General features: G+C 40.5%; 1 protein-coding gene and 1 long non-coding RNA gene across 8 annotated transcripts in view; both read right to left on the reverse strand.

Annotated features, from left to right (window-relative positions):
* Window positions 1-3,201: 3,201 nt before the first annotated feature.
* On the reverse strand, window positions 3,202-8,526 carry LOC121318969. The gene is made up of 2 exons (XR_005950640.1): window positions 3,573-8,526; window positions 3,202-3,540 (listed from the first exon to the last, which is right to left on the reverse strand). It is a non-coding gene; the product is annotated as an uncharacterized LOC121318969 (long non-coding RNA).
* Window positions 8,527-9,671: 1,145 nt separating this feature from the next.
* aff2 (AF4/FMR2 family, member 2) overlaps window positions 9,672-18,121 on the reverse strand; it is a 146,335-nt gene continuing 137,885 nt past the window's right edge. For 4 of the 7 annotated variants that reach the window (XM_041256206.1, XM_041256208.1, XM_041256204.1 and 1 more), the window contains 8 exons: window positions 17,072-17,202; window positions 16,594-16,657; window positions 16,246-16,382; window positions 15,274-15,345; window positions 13,451-13,544; window positions 13,079-13,128; window positions 10,875-11,092; window positions 9,672-10,111 (listed from right to left, as the gene is read on the reverse strand). In XM_041256206.1, coding sequence (XP_041112140.1) covers window positions 9,990-10,111; window positions 10,875-11,092; window positions 13,079-13,128; window positions 13,451-13,544; window positions 15,274-15,345; window positions 16,246-16,382; window positions 16,594-16,657; window positions 17,072-17,202 — 888 coding nt within the window. In that variant the 3' untranslated portion in view covers window positions 9,672-9,989. The remainder of the gene's footprint in view (window positions 10,112-10,874; window positions 11,093-13,078; window positions 13,129-13,450; window positions 13,545-15,273; window positions 15,346-16,245; window positions 16,383-16,593; window positions 16,658-17,071; window positions 17,203-18,121) is intronic. The other 3 variants (XM_041256207.1, XM_041256205.1, XM_041256203.1) reach the window with 1 other exon arrangement.

Here is an 18,121-nt window from a genome sequence, read left to right on the forward strand (position 1 = left end):
ATGTTGAGTGGCAGGGAATAGGAGTGTGTGGTGGTTACCCAGGTATTTAATTAAAGCACTAAGACTCTGCAGAGCAGGCATTGCCTCCAATCATGCAAACAGTCACATTAACCACATTGTTTTAACTGCTTGGATTCATTCATTTGTTGCACTACTTTGTACAGGTCAGGCACTCTGCTAAAAACTGTAACAGTAGTCATTAAGAGTCTGCAGGGGCGGATGCACCTGATGCACAGGGATGTGGCTGAGCGGGTTTGCAGGTTTAGTAGAACGATCGATGCTCTCCCACATGCAGTATAGCAGAGTAACATATCCCCACATCATTGCTTTCATGTTTTAAACAGGTGTTGATGGTGCATTGTTTAGGTAGAGCGGATAAGGTAGCACTGCACTGGCCTTGGCTGACACCCAGGTGAGGTTTTCAGCTGGAAACGAAATGATTCTGCCTGCTGTACTGGGGTAAACTGCTTCTCACCCCACTCTAATTAAACAGGGGCTTTGATTTCCCATGGGCGAAGGCTGCACCAAATACCAAGCGTTCCCCACAGAGAGGAACACGTTTCTTCGTCTTCATTTCTCTATTTGGCTTTTAGGATAATTTAACAACATCAGCCACCACAGTAATTCTCCAAGACAGGAGCTACTAATGAGACTCAAAGCCAGCGTTCACCTGTATCCTGGGGCAATATAGCCATAGCACTTGAAAAATGACCTCGCCGTCGCACAGTGCCTGAAGATTTATCTCTGAGATGATTTTATTGCATGGTTACCCTAGACAATTAAATCAATAAATCTTAACTGTCAGGGAAGCTGGGCCGATGCCAGGAATAAATGAAATGCTCCAAATCAGTAAATAAAAGGGCTTCTGACACCTCATTTCAAAACTTGTTTAGCAGGTGGGTCTCATGTTCTACTGAAAAGGAACTGCCTGCTTTGAGAGAGCCCGGTGCACTCAAATGTGCTGAAAAGCGAATACATTAATTTCGAGGGTGAATGCATGCAAGGTTCTCAAGTAATGAATAAATAATTTGCTGTTAGTTCGTGTAAGGATGCCAGCTACCTAAGACTAATTTATATGAAAATGTTTAATGCTGGTAATATCAGAGATGTATGTTTTGGGCAGAGTTCTGCACACATTTAAGTGTTCAGACTAGTAATTCTATGGATTTCTTCTTCATCTCTGTGACTGCCTGTTCGCTAGCTCAGGAGAATAGGGGTTAATGCCAATTTCCTATTGTGGGAATTATTATTAACCATGGTCTGTGGTATTGAAGACTGCATTATATGTACACACAGTATATAGACTGCTTGAACATTACCAGGTTGTGGTTTACATGCTAAATGCTCTCCTTGGGGTCTGACAATATAATTGATAGTGATACACTAGCAGTTGAATTGTGTGGTATGCACACAATCAACCTCAGGGCACCACACTGTATAGGGAAACTGTATAGAGCTGAAAATCCTTTGTAAAACCACACGGAGCACCCACCCCCTGCTTCACAACATGCTGTATAAGATCTTGGAGCTGCACAGGCCACATGCAGTGCAAGCTCAATCCAATTAGCCCTGCATTGTGTCCTTGCTCTTTTTAAAATTGATTGCACCCTCTAATGACTATACTAACAAGTGTGTTTTATACATGTGTAGCTGTACTGCACTGCTGTACAGCCAGCAGATTAAGAAGTCTTTTCTGACAATGAGCCGAGTGGCTGCCGACTGTTGCATTTCACCGTGGATTGGGCTGTGTGTGCTGTTTACTGTGTACTACTGCTTACAATGAGATTAAATACAGGTTCAAATCAATCAGAAATCCATACAAAAAAACATCTATAAAAGTAAGATAGCACAGCGGGTTAATTCACCAGCATGCTATCCTTGTTGGAATGAGTTCAAATCCTACTGGTTCCTTCCTTTGTTTTCAAATAATTAGTTAATTTTTTTTATAAAATTCAAATCCAGTACCTGTATTTTGAAAGACTTGGTTCATTTACCTTTAAAGACAATGAAAAAGCAGGCTCTTCTATGAAAGTGAGATGGCACAGTGGGTTAATTCACTAGTATGCTGTACTGTTCTCCTTGTGGGAATCGGTTCAAATCCATTCCAACAAGGAGGACCAGGCTAGCATGCTGCTGAATTAACCCATGGTGCTATCTCACTTTCATGGTCACGCTTGTTTCATCACTGATTATATAGGAAATTAACCAATTGTTCTCGACAGAACACATACATCTCGAGTTGAGAACCGGGGTTCTTATTGCATAATTGCAGCGTTTCTTGCCACTAACGAGGAGGGATTATCCAGTATGTCTATGATGTAAATACCAGGGATACCAGGGTAAATGCTGTGAGTGTTAAGTATTAACACATCTGTAACAACTGTGACGGCTTCCATTTGAAATTCACTTGGTTAAACTTTGGAATCTGAAGCTGCACAGCAGAAGTAATTCCATTTCTAGTAGGTTGACTTTTTGCAAAGTTTCTTAGTGCTGAGACAGTACAAGGTGGATGTTTCTCTTTCCATTATGAAGTAAACTTTCATACCCCCTTCTACTGTACTGCATGCGATACGGTACAATACTGTGCTGAAATTAGGATGTGTTCTTCAACCAACTAGTCAAAGCACTCTTCCCCACAGATTGTTCTTAGAAATATGCTGGTTAGCTTAGAACTGGTATTTATGCAGTACAAGGCTGACTTGATGGATCTTAGACAGGATTGGGCAGCTGATGAAAACTGACACAAAATTGTGCTCTTGTCTACACCTAGAGGAGAGCCGCGCTTTCCAACTCTTACCAAGTTTGCCATTTAATATGTTGGCTTTGCCTCCCAGTACTGCAAACATTAGAATTCTTTTTTTTTTTTGTCAGGTGTAAAAACAGACATAAGAAATCAACTGCCTACGGACATTCCAGATCAAATTCTGACTTTCAAGACTGCTGTTAAAAACAGCACCAGCTTCAGACCAATGAAGCAAATGATCCATGACCATAAGAAGTAAATAAGACCTAAAGAAATGTAAGCACATAAAAAAAGCCTATTTTCAGTTTTTTTTAAATGATGTCAGTAAAAAAAGGCCATTGTCTGTATGTCAGTAAAAACAAAATTGCAAGGTTGGCAACCCTGAATCAACCGTACTGTTTCATACAATATTCTTTTGTTTTTACACAGACATTAAACATTTAAACACAGAACTACCGTTTAAAAGTTTTGTACATTTACATATTACTGTTTTTTAATAAAATAAAACATACAATAAGCAAAAAAAAATAACAAAAGAACAGACAAACCAAAACGGATCTGCAAAACTTGTGCAACACATTGGAAATCCAAAGCTAACAGATGGAATATTCCTTTTTATTTATTTATACATAAAGCAATAAAAATCAACCCTTACAACTATACAATATGTAATCAATAGCTCCAACAGTTACCCTGCTCTGTACATAAACAAACTCGCTAAAAACTTTACAAGGATAGCATGCTTGTGTCATTGCAATACATGTTTACAACATGGTCCTTTCCACTGGCAACTAAACCTCCCTTCGTGTGAGCCACTGCAGAACTAAACCTCCCTTCGTGTGAGCCACTGCAGAACTAAACCTCCCTTCGTGTGAGCCACTGCAGAACTAAACCTCCCCTTGTGTGAGCCACTGCAGAACTAAACCTCCCTTCGTGTGAGCCACTGCAGAACTAAACCTCCCTTCGTGTGAGCCACTGCAGAACTAAACCTCCCTTCGTGTGAGCCACTGCAGAACTAAACCTCCCTTTGTGTGCGCCTCTGCAGAACTAAACCTCTTTGTGAGCCACTGCAGAACTAAACCTCTTTGTGAGCCACTGCAGAACTAAACCTCCCTTCATATGAGCCACTGCAGAACTAAACCTCTGTGTCAGCCACTGCAGAACTAAACCTCCCTTCATGTGAGCCATTGCTGAACTAAACCTCTGTGTCAGCTACTGCAGAACCAACCCTCTGTGTCAGCCACTGCAGAACTAAACCTCCCCTCGTGTGAGCCACTGCAGAACTAAACCTCCCTTCGTGTGAGCCACTGCAGAACTAAACCTCCCTTCGTGTGAGCCACTGCAGAACTAAACCTCCCTTTGTGTGAGCCACTGCAGAACTAAACCTCTTTGTGAGCCACTGCTGAACTAAACCTCCCTTCATGTGAGCCACTGCTGAAGGACTTTTGTTCTTTTCACTTGGACTTGTTCATTCTGCCTCTTCATCCTCATATTTCCACTTGAATAAAGAATAGCTTTCTGGAGGACTAGGTAGTACTGTATGTGGGGCCCTGCTGGTGCATGCTGGTTAGTATCTGCATAGGATTGCATTGCACATACCCTGGTGCTTCTGGTATTTTTCCTCTCTGCTAATAGGAAGGGTCTGATTGACACGCTCACACAGTGCACTGCGTTTCATGCTGCTTGAAGTTAACTCACTAAGGTCTGCTGGAGTTTTGCAAGTCAGTGGGTTATACTAGACTCCTCTCCACCATTACCCACACACCCTTATGTTAAGGGTACCTTTTCCCTGTTAACAGTTTGTTTTATTTTTCTTAATACTATGGCGCACGAAGCTCTCAAAGTGCTTTTCAACACTATTTCATTTTATATATATATTTTACACACACACACATTTGTATCCCTTCATTTGTAGAAACATTCAAAGACTTCATATAATTAATACAGCATCTACTGGTTGATTTAATGAAGGTAATGAAGACACTGTTGTGTAAATACTTTTGTTTTTCTTCCCCCATATGAACAAAGACTTCAGTTTCCAATTCTATACACTTTACTTTTTTCTTTCATTATTATTATTATTATTATTATTATTATTATTATTATTATTATTATTATTTTACATAGAAATGAAGCATACAAAATTGAGATGCTCCCTAACTGGAGCAAAAGAACTGCAATTATAGGCAAGACACTGAACACAGATAAGTTACCTGAACATGGAAGTAAGGGGTCAATGATTTATCATATAAGATCCCCTCTTTTAAAAGGCAGTGGATTTCTAATTGAATTATTTATTGGCAGCTTCCAGGGATCCCAGATATGTTGTATTACACTCCTTTACACTTTTGTTAAAAAAAAAAAAAAAAAAAAGTCAATTAGAAACAGATGCTTTGGGTCTTTTGATCTAATGGTGGACATTTGGGGGAACGTTGCTTTTTTTTGCATGTAACACAAAGTTGTGGTTAAAGATTCAGCAGAAGGAATTGGTGATGAAGTTGCTGGTGCTGTGTGTGCAGTGTGTTTCTAGCACTGTATCTTGATTAACTGACAAAGCATTCCATAGCTCGTTAACATTTAATAGGACGCAACTGCTTGGTTGTTTTAAAGATCCATTGTCAGTACACATCCATTAATACTACATGCGTCTCTGTAGACTGTCATGCTACACATTAAATACTAATTAGCACTGAATTATTAGACCTTTAATTGACCAACATTTGATGTTATTATATGTTAATGAAACGCTATTGCAACATTTAATTTGCAGAGCTAACAGAATGTTTCCAGCTGGAACCATTAAATCAGTTCAGTTTTTGTGATATGCTCTTATAGCCAAATAATCTGAAGGGCAAGAGAGCAGAGGAAATGCATAGAAAAGACACGTCAGTCAAGGAGCTTGTGACATGCCCGATGTCTTTGCTCTCTTGTGCAATTCTGAACGTACACCTTTCAGTACCTCGTTTGCAAACAAAAAAAAGTTTAAAAAGATGCAAATGCATGACCATCATATAAACATGGGTTGCTAACCCTCAAGTCTAATTGTGTAATAAAATCCTATACATCGGCTCTCATAATAATAATAACAAAATAAAAATTATTTAAAAAGATTGCATTTGCGCTTTCAAATTTAAGGGGATTCATATTAATGAGCAGTTTATTGTTTTTCTTTTGCTTCCTAAAAATGTATTTGCTATTTTTTTGCGCCATGTTCGCAATGTTTATCTTTAAATCAATGGCACTTTGTCAGTACCGTGCATTTTAAACCTTAAGCAAATGAAGAATGTTTTACTTCAATCAGTTCTTGTTTGTAGCCATTGAAACAATGTTCCTGTGTTATGTGACAACAAGTGCATAAGCCCTTTTATTTCTCAAGAATATAACTTATTGTGCAGGCATTTGGTAAAAATGCTTATTGAAGGGCTATTTAAATGCATGCAGGTAGTGGTTAGGCCAGGATTGGGTTGTATATAGAATTCCGCACACATGTAGAACGATCAGGATTCTGATTCCACTACAGTTAAAACCAAGCTTGCGGATGTGCTGCTCTGCATCCCCCTGGCAGGCTTCCAATGCCTTTCTTTCTTACTGTAAGGCTGTAGTGTTTAATTGTGGAGCTCAATGGGAAGACTGTTCACACGGACACAAGGAGGGACACTTGTCTATACAAGTAGCAGGTCAGGTCATGAAAATGTTTCTCTTCTAAAAGCTGTTTGTGTTTCATTGGTCCCAGAAGGTCCCCTTTTCAGTGTTCCTAGAATGTGTGGTTTGCTGGAATACAGGACCTATTTTCACAGGCAAAGACAAAGCCTTTAGCTCTGATCCACCTTGGAGTTACACAGGCAGAAGGAAGGCACTAAACCCATGCCATTTCTCCCAACCCCTTCCCTGGCAATATTAAATCTACTTGTTTTTGCGCTGGAAGTAAACCTGCTAATGTTATTTGCAGCAGACTGCCTGCCAAAGGAGCACAGATTTTCTTGATGGAACGGGTCATCTTTGGCACGCGTGTGAACAGCTGCCCGAAAAGCCACTATGCAAACGGCTCCCTAAAAACTGTCGACAGTTGGCAACATTGGGGGATGGAGAAGATGCTGGTAATTTGCATACGGGAGTAAATTCCAGTCCAATTTCTAGCCATGCCAGTAAGGTTAAAAAAAAAAAAAAAAAAAACAGGACTCGCGTTGATATATTGCTTTTCAGAACAGGAAGTCGGAATTATATATGTTAGAAACAATAGAAAACAAAGTGTTCAGCTTTTTCTTTTCTCTAGCAATTAAAATATCAACCAAGCAAAACCCTTGATTTTTGGGTTCCATGTTGACGCATTTAAAGCAGACTCTGTTATCACTAGATATTTCCTTGCACGTGTTTTGGTGTTCTTGCCATTAGTAGAGTGCTGCCTTCTGCGATGCTCCCTGGACACGCTTCCAAGCCAGCTGCTTGCCTTCCTTCCAAAGAGTGAGGATAAACAAGCACACAACCCCATCTGTATGCAGCGCACAAGTATCATTTACCAAGCCTTGCATAAGTTAAAATAATTCCTTATGTTTTTAAATTACTCAGATCTGGTTTCAGAAGTGCTGTAATTTAGATTAATTCAATAGATCTTGAGTAGTTTTTTTTTGCGGACTGACTTCCTAACTGGCTGTGCCGTTGATATGTGTGTTTTGTACCAATTCAATTAGTCATATGTTTGTGTTACTCAACAGTAATTAATTACAGGTTATGTGTATCATACGTTAACACTGGTTTGCTTAGACATCTGAAATCACGGTTCCCAGTTTACTACCCTAAGTTGTGTAGATAAACATTTTAAAAATAGTTTTTTTTTAATTCCTCATTGACTTAGTGAAAAATAAGAGTTGGTAAGCACACTTGCTGCATCTACCATTAACACTCAGTAATGGTGCTTTTGCCTTCTCAGATTAAGATAGGGGATCAACAGTGAGCGCTGGACTACACTGGTGAATGCAGATACGTATGTACTGGGAATTATGCACTTGTAAACCACATTGACACTGGTTCATTTCTTTAAATAATCTTAATGTGGTTCTCTTATCAGATTTCCCAAAGGCTGGCTTTTTTTCTGTTTCCACCTTGTTACAAAGAAACATGAGAGCTGATTTCATGAGCTGCGCGATCTGTATCGAGATTCTAGCTACAGATTCAGTGTCTTCAGAAACGGCCAGCGGTCCTGTAGACAGTAGGAAGATAGAGCCAAGCTGCTGTAACTGTCTCGTGGAGTACAGGCAGGTAAATTATTGTGGGTCTATTCAATCCACCTGAACAGGTATTACTGTGGGTCTATACAATCCATCTGAACATGGGTGCATTTAAATGCTAGGCTTGTTTAAATCATTTAGAAAGAGCCCAAGGTTATGAAAATCAAAACATCGCTAAAGAGGTTTTCAGTCTCTTTAGAAGATGAAAAAAAAAATACAAAAGAGTGAAGGTTTATATTTTAATAATTTAACTGGTTTAAAGACTCCTTTCCACTGTGATTAGAGATGTTATGCTTGAGTCATTAACGCTGAGTTATATAACAATACTTCAGTACATTGCAATGATTGGGTCATTAATGTTGACTTACATAACTACACTTAACAGTACATTGCAGCATATGTACACCACAGTGTTGAAAGTGCTATCTGGAAACCTCTTAAATAAATAGGCATGAAACTGTAAGCAGATGCTGTTTTCAGCCAATGCCTTCATTAGCTGAAACGTTTGTCTCAAAATGTTTGAAGTTTTGTCCAAGTGCTATATTATTATTATTTATTATTATTATTATTATTATTATTATTATTATTATTATTAAACATATTATTAACTTATATAGATATTGATTATTATTAGTATTATGAACTGATTTATTATCATACACTAGAGTATATGATATAGTGAACATGTTGAAACGCATGAGTACTGTATAGTAACAAATGTGACACTGATACACTATACGTGTGTGTGTGTGTGTGTGTGTGTTTCCCTTGTGCACAAAGTAGCTTCTCTATTATTGTAAGATTCCATTTGAGTGATCTGGAAGCTTGGGTTTGTTGCCCCTTTCCTGGTTAGGTTGTATGCAAGTTCAAAAGAACTTAAACAGTGGAATGAATGCCACCAAAACAGGGTTGAGAAAAATTGGAAGCAACGCATTGAATGCAAATACAAATGTTCTATAAAATGTAATACAAAAAGGGTCCTACGGATTTCACAGCTAGCAATATCTTTTGTTGGCTATTTTACAATTAAAAAAAAAAAAATGATTCAATGGTAACACTTTACATTAAGTGTAACTAACTGTGCTGTAATAACACAGTCATTACACATCACTGTGTAGGTACCATGCAGCAACATGTTTGATCACTAAATGGAAAATGTTTGCCATTACCAGCGTGTTTTGTAATTGCACTGTATTTGCTTGTGTAGTTGAGTGTTTAACAGTGTAATTACTAGGTAACCACAGATGCTATTCCCCAGTAGTCACCCTTAATGCAAAGTGCTACCCACTCAATAATGTGAACACACGTACCTGTTGTCAAATATTAAGACAAACTTTCATCCTGCCACAACCACATGATCTGACGTTACTTTCAACAGCCCCCTAGAGTAGGCCGCTGAGATACAAGAAAAAAAAAACAGGCCTCAAGAACAGCACCGGACTCCACACCCTCACTGCAATCGGAATAACACGTACAAGCTGCCAACGCTGTGCTTGTAATACAGAAGAGAGGGGTGAATTCGGGAAGCGAAACTGAGAGGTACCATTCATACCTATTGCAATACAAGCTGGGAGCCCAAATACATGATTCTGGTTTTGAAGTGCTTTTCTTTATGCAGTCTCGAGTTGCAGCTGCAGTGCTTCTGTCTCTAAACTGGGGGGCTGTATACACTTAGAATGCAACATTGAGTAGAAGCAGGAGGGACCTCAAAACCCCAAAGCAGTGAGGCAAAAACAAAACAAAAAGGTACCCAGAAGACAGAGATCCCTGTGCGGGTGATGTTGCTGGAAGTGCTGTCCATGCTGTGGTGGGCTGATGGGATGGGGTGCGCGGGCGGGCAGGGGTCGGTACGCTGGTAGAGGTAGTGATGAAGATGTATAACAGACAGAGCCCCCTGTGCGGGCGATGCTGCTGGAAGTGCTGAAGATGCTGTGGTTGGCTGATGGGGTGGGGTGCGCAGGTCGGTACGCTGGTAGAGGTAGTGATGAAGATGTATAATATACAGCGCAGTAGTCCGGTCACTATAATAAGTGAGCCTCTATACGGAGCCAGTGCAGTCCTTGCCTGACATAGCGGACCAGGCTGGTCATACTGCTGTGTTGGGTCAGCGGTTCCATCACTGAGTCCAGCTCCTGAAAGAACTCTGCAGAGAGGGACACACAAAAAAAAAATCTTCAATTGCATACAGTGACATACAGCACCAACCCCAGCATCAGTCCTGCTGGTCTCAGATTTGTAATCTCTTCATTTAATGGATAGTCAGTGGCTGGAAAACACACTTGAAATTTGATTTGCAGTTTTTAAACCCATCTTAGTGCGTCTTGTGATCAATACTTTCACTCATTACTGCGGAAAATACATTAAGAGTCTATTACTAATCTCCAACACTGCACAAAGAAAATTAAATCTTTTAGTGCGTCTTCAATGCATCCTGATTTAATGGATGATAATTGAACCTCCAGTAATTTTTCCGATGCTGGAAGGCTTGGATTTCATGCAGTCATCACTGGTCTGATTATGTGAATTTAGTCTTAATAAATGGCATTCCTATGTTGTTCCAGAACCTTTTCCAGATGTTAAGACTCCTAGTCGGGATTGTCAATTTAAAAACCGTGGCCTCTCGACCACAGTGGTTTTATAAGACTAATTTCTCTATTGAACCTTTTCTTTGTACCCGTCATGCTGGTTGGCAATGCAGTGGTTTGAATAGGTTTCCTTTCCTCTTATTCCAACATAATTCATAACTTCAAATAAGAAGTCAAAGATAGAACCGAAGGTGCTTACCAAAACAGTTTGTCTACCTAGTTTCTTAGATTCTTATAGTTTTACCAGTGATGATTGCGCCCCCTTGTTGACTGTTAATGAATCTACATTTTAAGAGCGGAGCGGAGAGGTGAGACGGTTACCTCGGCTCTCGCGGGACAGCTTGTCGGCAGTGTCCCAGTGCTCGTAGCTCCGCAGGATGTTGTTGGTGATGTTGACGTGGCTGGCGGCCATGTGGTGGATGCGCTGGGGGATGGCGATGCTGCCCGAGGAAGAGGAGGAGCCCCCGGTGCCCACGCTGCTGCCCACAGAGCTGACCGGAGAGGGGCTCAGAGACGTGGGTGATGGGGTGCCTGTGCTTCTACGAGAGGGAAGGAGGAGAGGGGCTCAGTGAGAAGAGCTCGCCAGACACACTCACCTGTACATTCTCACTGGCTGTGATTTCACCCCACATGTGAGTTTAATTCCCATCTGATTGTAAGAGAATGTGAGAGATGAGGAATGTGTAGGGGTGGAGTCAGTGTTTTAGATAATATTTCTTTATTTTGTGAACAAGGCTTACCGTTTATCTCTCCTTCTTTCCGTCATGTTGCACTGATCTGCTCATTACGAGGCATTGAACAGATAGAGAATCAGAGCACTATTGTGATTGTGTCAGAGGGGCTGAAGTCATACACACAGGAACTTGGTAAAACCAAAACAAACAGAGCCCTAGCAATAGAAATGAGTCCAGCAGTGTGCACTCCAGAAGTAATTACAACATGATTCCATATAAATATATAGGGTATGCCAAATTCAGATCCCCTGTACATAGAAGTCATTTGCCCAGCTTTATAGAAGTAGTAGAACCTGATCCACACTACCTATATAATGTGTGATTCCGCTTGCAATTATGAATGATGTGAATGGTAAATCACATGGTTTCAATGTTGAATGTGCATTTTTGAGGTAGTATGGGTAGGGTGTAGAAGTAATTGGAATTGTAAAGGACAGTGATTTGGAATGAGTTCTAAGTTGTAAGCACAAGGCTGCATTGAATGTACTGTTTAAGTATCACTGATGCTTACTGTGTAGAGGGATGGGGCAGCTCCAAGGTACCCAGGATCAATCTCTGGATTCCTTCAGTATGCTGTGTTCTTCACAGTTGTGTTCACCCAATGCTGCTCTTTCATCATGCTTAACCCCTAAACACTAGCACTGCACAGAGCACCATGAGCAGCTCACTGCAGCCTTTCTTCACAAACAATTATGCCCTGATTTTTATTTCTGTCAGCCAGCTCCAGCCATCAGTCGATGAAATATTTATCAGTCTTTCATCGCCAAACCCAAACACTCTGGCTCAGGGTCTTGTGTATCAGTAATAAATTGAAACACGGTCACCCTGTGAAGCTAAATTATGTTTCCTGTCAACAGCCCAGCTCATTGTGTGTGTGTGTGTGTGCGTGTGTGCGCGTGTGCGCGTGCGAGCGTGAGCGTGCGCGTGTGCGTGTGCGTGTGTATAGAGGGGGAGCTTTGCTCAAATAAACAATCCTCTGGATAAACAAAAAACCCAAATAAGCAGCATCTCCTGAACCCGGAGGACAAAAGAAGCAAACCTCAGCCTCTAATTGTCACGCTGATTACATTTCCAGCAGGTAGTGGACGTGCAGTAAAGGGATTAAGAACTATAGTTTACCGATAATACAGCTGCCGCAAAACAAACCCTTTGTAATAGAGCGTGTGATTGTAATTGATTTTGACTGCTGCACTCAATTAGAACGGCAGGGTCGGTCACTTTATGTCTAGGGGCTACATCAATCCCTCAGCCCCTCTGCGACTGGGTCTTTGGCTCTAACAACTAAAAGCACACCTTCCACTCTGTAAAGTTCTCAGGGCCCCTCTTAGTAAGCACAGCTACTTATTTAACCCATTCAGTTCCAAATGAATCTTTGCAGTTAACACAATTAAAGTAAGTTTTTATAACAATAGAGTTAGAGAAAATTAAAACAGGTAGATTGCCAATTAAAAATGCTCCAAAACATGAGGACAATGGCACTTAATGGGTTAACTAACTTTCATCTATAATGTGAAAACACATTTAAAAATGCCACTTAGAAGTCTAATGGTTTGTCATTTATTAAGTTTCTTTTACTAGTTCTGACTAGTTTTCCACTGTATCCGTGTTACCACGTCCTGCAGCATTGCTTCACTGCCCGCTGAAATCAGCTGAAACTGGCTGAGTGGCAGGTTGATTAAACTGCTTTTTATTTCTGTACCTTCACAATAAAGCAGCTCTCAGCTTGAAGTGCTTCAATCACAGTCATGCTGAAACACAAAAAGGAGGGTCTGCAGAAAGAGCTGTACTTACTTCCCATTGCCCCCCCAGGGCGACGGTGCTTGGGAGCTCTTCACAGAGTTCTGTAACACACAAGGCAGTGGACACTTTTCATTATTGAGACTTTAGAAAAGAATCCTGCACGCCGTCTTCAATTCATTACATCTGCAGTTAAACTGTGTTGACATTCACGTGCACAGTAGCTATCACTGTTTGGATGTGTTTTATATAAAATTTACGAACGCACATGACAAAATCTTTTTATGTCATTGAGATGTTGGTCCTGAAAACTAACGTCCATAAATGATCAGCTCACCCCGCAAGTGCACAATAAATAAAATCCCACATATCGGCCAGTCGATACAGAGACAAGCTGCGGTACCATCGGTTTTTAAAATTTTTTACCTTGAAATATTCCATGAGGGAGCGGGAGTACTTCATTGCATGATCCTTCTTCAGTTTAAACATTCTCAAGTAGAGAAGCGATAAACACCGATAACTGCAATAAGACAGATACAAATAAATAATAACAATAAAATGATTGGAATCATGTTAACAAGAGAGCATTACTGAAGAGCAGAGCCAAGTACTGAACAAACACCAATGCACACAGAGGTACTGTTACTAGGGGTCTAACAGGGCAGTTAGATACACATTTACAGAGAATAAGACAGCTCTGTTCTTGTCTAAGATTTTACAGACAATCCTGTTAGTGTCTTTTGCACTTAGAATTGTATTCAATTATATAAAAATGGCTTTGCAAAATTAGTGTGGGAGGCTGTGATAATATTTTCATCCATAGGCTTATGGAGAGATAGAGCTATTATACTGTACCACTGAAGGAGGCAGTTACCTGAACACAATGGATGTGACATGCCTGCCATACCTTTTGCTATGAGGTCACAATCACATGTCATGTGACATTACATCATAAAGCCTTATCATGATCCAATCACAGCCAGATCCTGCTCTCCCCACTGGACAGCCCTGCTGAGCTCTGTTATCGCTCTAATGATGGGGATTATGCTGCTTTCCAGGACTGAAGCTGCTTTGGGATTAAAACACTGGCCAAGGTCAGAGCATGCTGGGATTTGAACCCTGGGTCTCAGGCACTGCTATTACACGAATGCAGTTCATTTTCAGCAACGTTAAAGTTCACCCCCCCCTCCCCCGCAGTTGCGTGTCTTTTTTTTCAGGGCCGATTTCCCGGCTCCTAGGACCTCATTTTTGTTGTTATGATATTCTATGGATCAAACAATTTTTGAAAGAAGTTGAGTTTCCTCTGGACCCCCCACGAACCCCCCCCCCCCCCCATGGTCGAGTAAGACTAGAAGAACAGACAACAGCTTATAATCCAATCAAATTAATACAAAGATGCAGATATCTCATCAAAAACAATGTGCATTTAAAAATGTCCACTCTGTATATTATACTCCCTCTTGGTTGGGTAAGTTCTTTGCTATCAAAGTGACAGTTTCACACACATACAGCTTTCGTTTGTACTGTATATGAATTCAAAATGGATTTACACTGCAAAACAATTTCATCGTTGCAAGCCACTCAGATGCCCTGAATCCAACAACCCAATAGTCATAAGCCACTGCGATATGACAGGTGCTGCATACAAAAGAATATGCTTAGGCAGCTGCTGGGAGAAACCATTAGTTATCCTCTAACAGCTTAATGAAATACAAGAATAATGATCTTATTTAAGCGGATTACGTTTTAAAACTCCCTTCAAGATATATTCGATTGTATAGTGTGACATTTGAGTGGTCTGGCAAAACTGCAGCAAACTGTTTTAACTGAGAGAGGGAGGTGTAAGAAATGCTGGCGATGCAAGACTAGCATGCTGGAGCCATGTCCTGACTTCACTGAAGCATATCACTACAACTAGAACAGCTGATGATCTGAAAAGTAAGAATGCAGAAACACATAAGTTAGGGTTGATGCATGGGCAACATATATATATATATATATATATATATATATATATATATATCTATATATATATATATAACATTATATTGATTATGTATATATATAGATATATTTATATCGGGGGAACCCGACTTGGCTTTGCCAGTATTTGACAATGTTGGGGGGAGTCCGACAACCCCCTCTGCTGTTGGCCTGCAGTTGAATAAGACTCTTCCAGCATAAACACACACACACACACACACACACACACACACACACACACACACACACACACACACAACACCTACCATAAAACAGACAGCTTCTTATCAGCTACTGTAGAAGATTTTCCTGTGAAGTTCTTTAACCTCATTGCATACCTGGAAGAAACACACACAGAAATGAGTTTGTGAATTTCATACAAGCACTTTGTATGTTCTTATTTTGCCCACTTCCAAGGCATTTCACATTACTCTAATACAATGTCTGCTTCAATAGTAAACTCTGCCTCATTCTCTGTTAGTGTGTCTAAGCATCTTCGTTGTAGCAGTTCGCTTCAGGTAATATTTGTATAAAGTATTTCTGCAGTGTGATCTAGTGCGATCCACAAGATTATGGTACCGTGTAATGAATGAGACGCCACTCTTTAGCACCGACGCTGTGCTGAGAATGGACACTGATCCAGGACACCCTGATCCTCTGAATTCTTAACCAATTCACAGTTACAGCTCTGTTTCTGCATTGCATCTATTTAGCAGTGCTATGCTTTTGATTCATTCCAGATCTTTAATGCCACCAACTCTGTGATGTCAAGTTTGAATTGAATTCAAGTCACAGTTACCAGTTGCACTTTAAAGAGCCCACAACAATAAAACCACATGACATCAGCAGAAGAGAGGCTAATTTCATCAGTGACTGCATCTATGTGGGCCGGATTAAGAAAGCACAAGCTTGCCAGTGCCTGCGCTGCAGTACTTTGGAATCGCAGAGCGACCTTTCCACATAAACAGCTCCCAGCAAAGGCTCCAGGCTCTGAAGACTTGCTGTACAGTGTGATCTTTTTTAATGAAAACAATACAGCCACCATACCATGGATCTCTGGAGGCAATGGCGTGCAAGCAAGGTCCACCTATTTTAATTTTCTGCGATATTAATACACTTAAGGCTACTAACTGCTTGGCTTCCGAGAGGCAGTTTTTCGGGAGCGGTCATTGTGTCTAAATGCTTTTTTGTTTGAATCATCACAGCCAGGTATAATGAAAGACTGGGGGCACATTAACCTGATGAGCTCCACTGTTTCAGAGTACATGGTGTACGGAGACTTGGCTTCTAATGGGTCTCGTTCCATCGCGTTCCCACAGTCGATGAAGGACAGGGCGCCGTCTGCATAATTAACGGCTTTGCCAAACTTCTCCAACTGGAAACAAAGGCAACACAGAGCAGTGTGATAAAGATGTTTGCAATCAATTTTGAATTGTTTGATAAGTCTGTGTTACAATGCTTTCAGCTAAGTTCAGATGACTGTGTGGGTAGTTAGGAAGGTCTTCCATATAATAACATGAAAGAAATTAAACATAATAACAAGAAAGAAATAAAACAGAATGCATTGATGATATTGTGAAGCCTACCAGTGCATCAGCTTTGTGCTTTAATTTCTTGGCTTCCTGCATATAGTAGTCTGCATTGTGAAGGCTGGAGGGAAAAAAAAAAAAAATTGTTAAGAAACAAAGATAACAGCAATACAGATCCTGAATGAATGGCCAGTACTGGTAAGTAAAGCCCAGTTGTTTTTGTTCGGACCAGGCGTTGCCAGCGCAAGGCAATCAGTGGGGATGATCTGTTATGTCCTTGCTAAGCCACTTCCATGTGCATGGTAGCTTTGCTCCTGCTTATTAATCACAAAGCTCAAACCAGCAATTCACTTGTGACTGGGAGCTCTCAAGCTCAGGAACTGACATCAAAACATTATAGTTGCAATGGGCCTGAACACCTCCTGCCTTCTCGCCAGATGAGTGTTCCTGCCAGGAAAAGGCAGAATCTGGCAGGCTGCTGCCGTGGGAGTCTGCCCAGAGTGCATGTCATTGTTTCTCTCTTGGAACAACTTACGTGTCGTCAAACGTCAATTTTGGCCTCCGAGGCTCCGTCAACACTGGTGATAGGGTAGACCAAAGGTCAGGCTCAGTTTGCCCGTTGCCATGGAAACTGCTGGAGGACCTGCTAAGAAGTTCTTCTTCCTGCTAAAGAAAGAGATGAGTAAAGTGAGAATTGCCAGCCCTCTCCGCTCAATTAGCATGCGTTTGTAGGACAGCACGGGCTCTATTCACAAAGCTCTAAGTCCTGTGTTGTTTAAACAATGCTTTTTTTTTCCATCTGTTTTTATGAATAAAATCAAGTTTGACAGGTGTTAATGAAACCACCAATAGTTCAGGACAGTTTCAGGAATATCAAACTTGTCTTCAGACTTTGAAAAAACATTCTTTAAATAACTCCTGAGTTAAACCCTTGTGAATGGAGCCACATGTTTCTTGTTATTCAACTAGGTTGTATATATATATTTTCTTTTAATCTTAAATTGTTTTCCTTCTTTCTTTTGCAGATTTAGTTTTGAGTATCTACATATGGATTCTATTGTTGTCTTTAATGCTGTTTTGAGTCACTTCCAAACACCAGTTATTCCTAGAAGAACACAGGAAACGGTGGCAAAGATTTTGAGCAAAGAACTAACCCAATACAAAAAATGAGTGCTGTCATTTTGCTTAAAGAATCTGTGTTCAACTTCCCAGCAGCCAAAAGTAAAGTAATGCATTGTGGTTTGTGTTTATCACCATGGAAAGTAATGCATTGGGGTTTGTGTTTATCAACATGGAAAGTAATGCATTGGGGTTTGTGTTTATCAACATGGACAGCCCATTGAGCAAGCTTGCCACTTCTTATTGGTTGATCTCCTTGTTTCCTCCATTTATATAATCCTTTTCCAGCAAAAGGCTGCATCTCTCGGCACTATTTTTATTTCTACTATTCCTAGTATTTGCTAAAAACGTCTTTCCCTGGTAACGAATTCCATGTGTTTTTGACGTTGCGTGTGAAATACTGCGGCTTTCTCCGAATCCCCTCTTTCCACTCTTGTTCACATGCATATTTTAGATGCGTGACCAA

The sequence above is a fragment of the Polyodon spathula genome, chromosome 7 (assembly GCF_017654505.1).
Source record: "Polyodon spathula isolate WHYD16114869_AA chromosome 7, ASM1765450v1, whole genome shotgun sequence".
NCBI classification, from domain to species: domain Eukaryota; kingdom Metazoa; phylum Chordata; class Actinopteri; order Acipenseriformes; family Polyodontidae; genus Polyodon; species Polyodon spathula.